Source organism: Pantherophis guttatus, chromosome 9 (genome assembly GCF_059756535.1).
Source record: "Pantherophis guttatus breed Tessera chromosome 9, ASM5975653v1, whole genome shotgun sequence".
NCBI lineage: Eukaryota > Metazoa > Chordata > Lepidosauria > Squamata > Colubridae > Pantherophis > Pantherophis guttatus.
In genome coordinates, this window is record NC_142071.1 from 29,167,953 (window position 1) to 29,177,500 (window position 9,548).

The window sequence follows — 9,548 nt, forward strand, 5'->3', positions numbered from 1 at the left end:
TCAACATTAGTGGGAGTTCGTGGCTGGGGAAGGTCATCCATAAAAGCTCAAAACCAAATTAGAACTTCACGATCTTCTGGTTGATGGCCTCATTTTGTCACTACTAACATCAAATGGGCCCTTCACTTTTATCTTAAAGGGAAAGGGAAAGGTTCCCCTCGCACATATGTGCTAGTCGTTCCCGACTCTAGGGGGCGGTGCTCATCTCCGTTTCAAAGCCGAAGAGCCAGCGCTGTCCGAAGAAGACATCTCTGTGGTCATGTGGCCGGCATGACTCAACGCCAAAGGCGCACGGAACGCTGTTCCCTTCCCACCAAAGATGGTCCCTGTTTTTCTACTTGCATTTTTTAACGTGTTTTCGAACTGCTAGGTTGGCAGAAGCTGGGACAAGTCACGGGAGCTCACTCCATTACGCGGCACTAGGGATTCGAACCGCTGAACTGCCGACCTTTCGATCGACAAGCTCAGCGTCTTAGCTACTGAGCCACCATGTCCCTTTTATCTTAGGGAGGGCTTATTTCTGAATTCACGCCTTACAGTCCACACATTTCATTAAGCCATGGCCTGTTTTAATTCTAGTCTGTAGAATAACCATAGTGATTTAGCTCACACAAAACAGAGACATGTTTGCAAATAACAGAAAAACAGAGTTGGAAGGGACCTTGGAGGTCATCTAGTCCAACCCCCCGCCCAAGCAGGAGACCCTACACCATTTCTGACAAATGGCAGTCCAGTCTCTTCTTGAAAGCCTCCAGTGATGAAGCTCCCACAACTTCCAAAGGCAACTTCTGTTCCATGGGTTGATTGTTCTCACTGTCAGGAAATTTCTCCTTATTTCCCGGTTGAATCTCTCCTTGGTCAGTTTCCATCCATGATTCCTTGTCTGGCCTTCAGGTGCTTTGGGAAATAGGTAAAAATCAACATGCTAGCCTAGAAATCAGGTAGATCAAAGCAACTGCTGTTTCCCCTTCAATATTTTTTTTGGAGAATTAAACGTGTGAAGGGCAGGTGAGATGTCCTGAGAGGTTACAAAAGAGCCCTCAGTTTCTCTCTTTCTAGCATACCGGATTTTCGTAGCATATTTGCGATCACATCCCCATAAAGAAGACTCAAAACATGCCCCATTTTTCATGGAAGTGTGGCATTCCAATGAATCCCGTTTCATCAATGGGATCTCATTTGCCGATTGCATTTGTTTACTCCACGTACGCATGTATTTATAAGATTCCTATTTCCTCCTGTCTTGTAAAACACAACTTTGGATGGCTCACAACAATAATAAAAACACATACAAGGAAAACAAGCTGAAGGCTTGTTTCATTTGAGATGGGATTCAGAGAGAAGCTCGTGTCAACACGTCTACCTAGATCTTCATTGATGTTTAGATCTTGGGCAAACTAATGAGGAGGACTCTATGTTGATGTTCATCAAACAACAACTCATGGTCTTTGTTGGTTATTTGATCATGACTTCTTGACTTCCACTTGCTCATCCCTTGCCTTTTCTTCAGCCAAACCAGTGAACCGGATGGAGGTCACCACGAGACCCCTGATTGCCAGGGCCGGCATGACGGAGAAGATCCTGGTGGCCACCTGCGTATCCTCCAATGGGAAGCCTCCCAGCACTGTGAGTTGGGACACGAAGCTGAAAGGCGAGGCGGAATTCCAGGAGATCCGCAATGAGAATGGCACCTTCACGGTGATCAGCCGCTACCGTCTTTTACCAAGCCGGGAGGCCCACCAACAGCAGCTGAAGTGTGTGGTCAACTACCAGTTGGAGCGTTTCACGGAGAGCATGACCCTCAACGTGCTGTGTAAGTTGAAGAAGCGGGAGTGATGCTTAGCGGGGGAGTTGGGACGTAAAAGAGACAGGGCTTAAAAAGGGAGTGTCCGGGTTCCAAGTAATACACCCATACTAAGCAAAACTCCGGGGCTGATGAATTCCTCCAAGAATAGCTTTATTGGATATATCATATTGGCACAAATCTGGTGAAAAACCGACTCTGAAGAGTCCCGCGGTTTTCACCAAATTAAAAGTGAAAGTTTTTCCCGCAACCCCAAACAATCAGTCACATGGTCCAATCAAGGCACCATCTGGTTGCCTAGTGACATCACTCCTCCTTCCTCCGGCCGGACGTGAGAACGTCCTTGGTTCCCAAAAGAACGTATTTTGTTTTGACTGCACAATCCCAGCTATCTCTTAATCCCCCCCTCCCTATCGTCAGCCCCAGTGTGGCAGCACCGAAGCTCCAAGATGGCTTCGGCCAAGCCAGCTTCAGGGTCGACAGGGAGATCTTACCGTGACTAATCACAACCGCCTCAGTGAAGATTTGATTACTTCTCTTGTTGGGGAGTTGCACTAGGCATGGGCTTCCCTGAGAAAGGAGGGGCAAGTAGCAAATCATGTGTGCTGAGGTCAGGACCCAAGGACATCTGCAACCATCATCGTTGATAAGATGGGTGCCATACATGTGTCATTTTGACGTCATTGTGGTTTGCTGCAGAAGCCATTGTTAGGAAATGAAAGTGGTCTCCAGGACATCCATTAATGTCTGCCTCTTCTCTCACCCTACCTCCTTTTGCTGTTTTTCCTACTCTCCTGTCTTCTCCCAACTCTTCTCTGTTTTCCCTCTGTTTTTCCTTGCCTTTCCAATTCCACTTTTGCCCTTATCTGTCCAATTTTTCCTTTCTTCCCCTTGGCTCATCCTTTCACCCTTGGTTCTCTCCATCCTTCTATTCTCCATCCTTCTTCCTCCCATCCTTCCTCCCAATGTTCTACCCATCCTTCTCTTCCTCCATGTTGCCCTCCTTCCTAATCTTCTCAACCCTACTTCTATCCTCCTTGGCTCCCTTTTCTTTTCTCCATCTCTCTTTCCCTCTTCCTTTATCCTCCTCCTTTCTTCCTTTATCTCTCCCCTCCACCGTGTTCCTCCTTTTCTCTTTTCCCTGTTGCTCCTCCTTCACAGACGAACCCGAGGTCAGGATCGATGGTTTTGACAGCAACTGGTACCTCAACCGCAAGGATGTGAAACTGACCTGTCTATCGGATGCCAATCCTCCCGCCACCGAGTACCAATGGAAGCTGTAAGTATTGACTCACTCACACCGCATGGATGAACTGTTACGAGTTTTTTTTGTAGCACTGAACGAGTAAGGAACCAAATGGGAACACTTTTGTGCCCAGGGCCATGAAGTTGCATCAAGAGCTACTTGGTCAATGATTGTGCAGGTGAAGGAAGAATGATTGATACCTCTTTTCCTCCATTATTTTACGTAAACTGTACCCTGAAGACAGGAAGGTAGCGTTTCTAAGCAAGGCCCCAGCTTAGCTTTTCCATTTGCGCTACTCGTCTCCGTGTAAGTCTTTTATGTAACCCTTTTATTTATTCTAATTCTAGTCATTTCTGCAATATTTGTTACACGGTGGGTTTTGTGTTAGGAAGATGACCATAATAAGTGTTGCTGATGATAGAAACCAATCCTTTCTCTTGAATTCCCTTCTGTCTGATAGAGGCAGCCACCCTAGAGACAATAAGAGAAGTTTTAGGACTTATTTATTTTTTTTTATTTATTTATTTTATTATATTTCTATCCCGCCCTTCTCCTGCGGGACTCAGGGCGGTGTACAGCCAGGATAAAACATAGCATATAAAATTTAAAAACATTTTAAAAAACAATTAAATAATTTTGGCCCGAATTTAAAACAACCCAATTAAAACCGAAATTCGATTAAAAAACTAAGAGGGTGGGATCAAGCCAGCCCAGCTAGATGGAACAGGTGTGTCTTCAGGGCCCGACGAAAAGTCAGGAGGTCTGGTATCGTGCGTATCTCAGGGGGTAGGTCGTTCCAGAGGGCAGGCGCTGCCACAGAGAAGGCTCTCCCCCTGAGGGTCGCCAGCCGGCACTGCCTGGCCGACGGCACCCTGAGGAGGCCCTCTCTGCGCGAGCGAACCGGTCGGTGGGAGGCTATCGGCGGCAGAAGGCGGTCTCGCAAATATCCCGGCCCTAAGCCATGGAGCGCTTTAAAGGTGGTCACCGACACCTTGAAGCGCACCCAGAAGACCACAGGAAGCCAGTGCAGCTCGCGCAGGAGAGGTGTTATATGTGAGCGCCCCATCGCTCCCATAATCCCCTGCGCGGCCGCGTTCTGGACCAACTGCAGCCTCCGGGTGCACCCCAAGGGGAGCCCCATGTAGACTTAAACGATGGACTACAATCTGTTCCACATCCCTCCTCCAAATGTTAACGAATACAAGCAATCCTTAACTAATGACTGTATTTGAGTCTCCGATTACGGTCATTAACTCACGCTGGTTGTTTAGCCGGTTATCGCAGGACCGTACCTGTTTTTAACGATCTTTGTTCAGAGATCAAGTGAATACAATCGTCGTTAAGCAAACCCGTTGTTGATTATGGCTGGGTTTTTTTTTTTCTTGCTGGAAACAAGAAATAAATGTCTCCTTTCTGACGCACACGTTGTAAATCACTGTCGTGTGATTGTGGGATTGTGCAAATGGCTGCAAATAGAAGCCGGTTGCCAAAAAGATTAAAAAGCAGGAATATGAATTTGGGGGTGGAGGGGGAAACCTTGGGGACTCCAGAACTGAGTTGTAAGTATCGGGGGGCGGGGGGGCGGGGGGGCTCTGTCATAACTTTGAAGAATCGTTAAGCAACAGGTTGTAAGATGAGGATGCCTGCATCCAGAACAAACCCTGGATTTCTCCTCCAAGGGGAAATGGATCAGGGTTCGCATCAGACTAGATGCAAACCCTGATCCATTTCGAACCTATCGGGATGCGGTGTGTGGCTCGTAGGTGTTTCACAAAAGCAAAAATTAAAATTAAAAAAAAAAAAAGGAAACTCCACCGTCCTCCCACGCACAGCTTCAGCAATCAAGAGTGTCTAATTAGCAGCTGAGAAGATCCGACCCGTTGCATCTCTCAGGTGTCAATTCATTCTCACCTTTCGTGGTTCGCAGGGCTTTTTTAGACCTCAGAAGTAGATCTCCGGTGCTGGATTCCGGTTGGTTTCCCTGGAAAACATTCCAGATAGAACCCACAAATGCCCTGGTTGTCCTCAGATATCCCCACCTCTTCTTTCTTTTCCTTTCTTTCTTTCTTTCCTTCTCCCTCCCTTCCTTCCTTCCTTTATTTATTTATTTATTTACTTACTTACTTTCCTTCTTCTTTCTCCCTTCCTTCCTTCCTTCCTTCCTTCCTTCCTTTCTGTCTTTCTTTCCTTCCTTCCTTCCTTTCTTTATTTCCTTCCTATCTTTCTTTTTTTCCTTCTTCTTTCTTTCTTCCTTTCTTTCCTTCTCCCTTCCTTCCTTTCTTATGTCCTTCTCCCTTCCTTCCTTCCTTCCTTTATTAATTTACTTCCTTCCTTTCTTTCCTTCTTCTTTCTTCCTTCCTTCCTTCCTTCCTTTCTGTCTTTCTTTCCTTCCTTCCTTCCTTTCTTTATTTTCTTCCTATCTTTCTTTTTTCCTTCTTCTTTCTTTCTTTCCTTCTCCCTTCCTTCCTTCCTTCCTTCATTTATTTATTTACTTACTTATTTACTTTCTTTCTTCCTTTCTTCCTTTCTCCCTTTCTTTCCTTCCTTCCTTCCTTCCTTTCTTTCTAAAAATGCTCCTTACTTGGCAGCCGAGACGTTGTTGAGGATATCACTTTCCACCCACATGTGCATCTCCGGCTGGCAGCTTAGGAAGGAGCGTGTGTGTTTGTGTGTCAGTTTGTGAGTCATCGGCCACACCACCTGCAGTGACCTGGATGGAGTCGTTCAGGCGAGCGAGCGGACAGTTCTCACAAACCAGACCAGGATGTGATGGGGATCCTGGTGTCCAGATGCCCAGCTAGGACTGACATTGGCTGCTTCCTGCTGGGCATTCTCACAAATGCCTTGCCTCTAGAAGGCAAGACCACTGTGTCAGGAGGAAATCTTTCCTTCCCTTTCTCTTCTGTGGGCAGAGATTTAACGGATTGGTATGGAGTAAGCATCAATCCTGGAGCCTTGGCATTTACCCTGGATGGGGTACGATCCTCACAACGCTCAAACATGTCTTCTGTGGTTGAAGAAGGCCAGCAGAATAGCATTTTCCAGGTGACCAAGGAGGAAGAAGCTGGCATATCTAAACAGAGAGCCAATCTAATCATCCCGTTGGGTTTCTCTTTGCATCTCCAAGAAACCAAGCTCGGAGAACATCAAGAACTCTATAATTAATCAATGGAACCGCTTGCTTCCAGAAATTGTGGATTCTCCCATCACTAGAGGTTAAAAAAAATAAAATAAAATAGGACAACAATTTGTCCGGGTTGGTATATAGACTCCTGCCTTGAGGGTTGGACTAGAAGACCTCCAAGATCTCTTCCTTGCAGGTCTTCTACTCCAGGATTCTGTGATTCTAAGACCTCAAATCTCATACTCTCTTTTCTTTTTCAAAACAACGCATTCGTTTTCTGGCTGGGAATGCTGTAGCTTGCCTTAAATTATAAAATATTGATTTTTTTTTTTCTCTTCGAAGTCCTTGCCAGCGTAGATCCTTGTCTGGGGCATGTTAACATGGACAAAATCAAGCTTTTGATTGTTTCTATCTCTTTGGGCCAAATAGCTTATGGTTAATGATGGAGATGATTTTTAAGGGAGTAGAGTAGAGGGCAAAGCTGCTTTAGAGGAGCCCAGTTGTTGGTACATGTGGTGGGGGGCGCTGATATTTTCTGATCATTAATTGCTCCCAAGGGGAGGGAGGAGTTTCCCCCCACCCCCACCCCCACTTGCTTCTAAGTGGAGCTTCGTCTGAATGCAAATTGGGCCTGTCACCCCTGGGCTGGTGCCTGTCGATTGCTTTTGCTGAACTTAATTGCTTTCCCTCGGATTGATTAAAAATGAGTAAACTGCATAATTTTCCTCCGCGGTGCAGAGTTGTTTATGTTTGTTCGGTGGTTTTTTTTTCAAAACACTTTGGAATTGATTTTTTTATATATATATATATATATATTTTTTTTTTTTTTTTTTGCTGAGCTCCTCTCGATTTTCTATCAGGGTTTACATGACGAGGCTGCAGTTCCTGTAGTATTTGGGGCGGGAGGGTGGAGAGAGAACCGTTCCCTCCGTAGAACAGATAGCATTAGTGAGTTAGTTCACTTTATTGTTATTGCACCTCGTACAACGAAATTAAATGCCATCTTCGGTGTCGATTATAACTATAAAAATAAAACCCAAACACAACATCCTTCCATCTTCTATGCAATTGAATTGGAAAAAAACCCTGATATTGCATTAATATTGCACTATAAATATAGTTACTGCTATGGGATAGAAGCTGTTTTTCAGCCTATTTGCCCTTGTTCTTATTATCCGGTACCGTCTGCCAGATGGTAATAGTTCAAAAAAAAAAAAAGGGTGAGATCCAGGATGAGATTATTAGCAAATCTATTTTTTGAGAAGATAGGTGAATAAAATACTCTAGGTTGAAGTTATCTCATCTTTAGGGCCAGGGAGCTAATTTCATTTGTTTTGCCTTTTCATCCTATCCTTTTGTTGTTGTTTTTTTAAAAAAAGGAATCAAGCAGTTATATATCAGATGTTAGCAACGTGGCAGCTGTAGGTCCCAAAAGGTCCCCTCTCCTAAAACTTAATAAAAGCAAACAAATGAGTCAGGTCGTAAGTGCGAGGACTGGTCATAAGTGCAAGGACCTTCCAGAAATGACTCTGACCAGCTAGCCACGCCCACCTAGTCACATGACCTCTAAGCCACACCCACAAAATAAGCCACGCCCACAGAACCAGTAGTAAAAAAATTTAGAACCCACCCCTGATCCTACTATACCAGGGATCAGCAACCTGAGGCTCTGGAGCCGCATGTGGCTCTTTCACCCTCTGCTGCGGCTCCCTGTCACTCAAAATATGCATCACAACCGCCAATGTGCGACACCTGCCGGCACGCGATTTATTGATCTTTTCAACCTCTGGTAGGCCAACCATGGATAAATCCAAGAAAAGAAAAGTTTCAGAAGAAAACAGAACATTTAATTCAACTACATATGCTAGTTTTGTGGCCGCTTAAGAAATACTCAGGCACGGGAAGGGTTTTGTGGCTCCCGGTGTTTTCTTTTCCTGTGGGAAACGGGTCCAAATGGCTCTTTGAGTGTTTAAGGTTGCAGACCCCTGTACTAAACATTGATTAGGAATCGCCCTCCAAATGGGTCTAATAATTTAACAAATGCAAAAGCAGAAAGGTGCCCGGTGACTAAGTTGGACTCACCAGCCGCCGTTTGTAGAATTAGCTAGCCAGATGAAAAGCTTTCTGCTAAAAGTGGTGCGGTGGCCTAGAGGTGGAGCTCCTGCCTCACAATCAGGAGGCTGTGAGTTCGATCCTAGGTAGAGGCAGATATTTCTCTCTCTGGGCACCATGGGGATATATCTGCTGAATATAACTCCGCATTGGCAACAGAGAGGGCATCCAGCCAGTAAATACTCAGCTCCATTCTTTTGCCCAGACTCCACCCCGATGCAAGGGATTAAAAGAAGATGGTGAAAACTTTCTGCTAACGGTCCAAGGGTTCTGTGTTCTTGTTTTCGACAGGCTGAACGCCTCGTTGCCCGACAGTGCCGAAATTCAAAACAGCACTCTGTTCTTCAAAGGACCGGTCACGTACAGCCTATCCGCAACATATATCTGTGAAGCCACCAATACCATCGGCACCCGATCTGGGCAAGTGGAAGTGAATGTCACAGGTAGGCGTTGAAAACCAAGGTGGCCTCTACCTTGTTGGGGAATTGGGGGGTGCAGGTTGCCAAAGATAAACCTAGTTTAAGCCATCTCTGTATTTTTACAAGCTTGCTTTGACTTCTCACATCTTCTCTGGGGAAAAAAAAACAAAAAACTATGGAATCCGGTGGGATTTTCTGGCCCTTCCATTCCTTTAAAAGGGTGGGGGGGTTTTTCATTAGGAGTGCTGGTTTTTCTGGAATTCCTGTTGCTCCTCCTGCTTTTCTCCTTTGGCTGGCAAGATCTCCATTTCTCTCACTTTTCCATTGGTGTCCTTTCTACATCTGGTTCAAAGCCAGGAGAATGAGCGGCCGTGAGAATCAGAAGAAAAGGGTGGGGGGGAAAAATATGAGAGGATTGGGATGTCAAAAGACGTGCTACGAGGTCATGTCTGAAAGAGGATGAAACACGGGCTGGTGTTTAGTTCAGTTGTTGGTTTCCAAAAGGGATGTATGTTTGTTTGTTTTTCAAAAGCTTTAGGAATAAATTCACTTGGTCAGAAATGCTGTAGTTGAGCTCCTGTTGGTTTTTCAGATGTCATTCTTAATTCTAAGCATGTAGATGGTGTAGGGGACACGGTGGCTCAGTGGTTAAGACACTGAGCTTGTCGATCGCAAGGTCGGCAGTTCAGCGGTTCGAATCCCTACTGCCGCATAACAGGGTGAGCTCCCGTGACTTGTCCCAGCTTCTGCCAACCTAGCAGTTCGAAAGTACTTAAAAAATGCAAGTAGAAAAATAGGGACCGTCTTTGGTGGGAAGGTAACAGCGTTCTGTGCTCCTTTGGC

The 9,548-nt window shown here is 45.5% G+C and overlaps 1 protein-coding gene across 3 annotated transcripts in view; it reads left to right on the forward strand.

Annotated features, from left to right (window-relative positions):
• The window catches only part of NECTIN1 (nectin cell adhesion molecule 1), a 215,949-nt gene that overhangs the window by 129,466 nt on the left and 76,935 nt on the right, over positions 1-9,548 (forward strand). For all 3 annotated transcript variants that reach the window (XM_034430483.3, XM_060683209.2, XM_087875705.1), the window contains exons 3-5: positions 1,511-1,813; positions 2,966-3,083; positions 8,578-8,729. In XM_034430483.3, the coding sequence (XP_034286374.2) occupies positions 1,511-1,813; positions 2,966-3,083; positions 8,578-8,729 (573 nt within the window). The remainder of the gene's footprint in view (positions 1-1,510; positions 1,814-2,965; positions 3,084-8,577; positions 8,730-9,548) is intronic.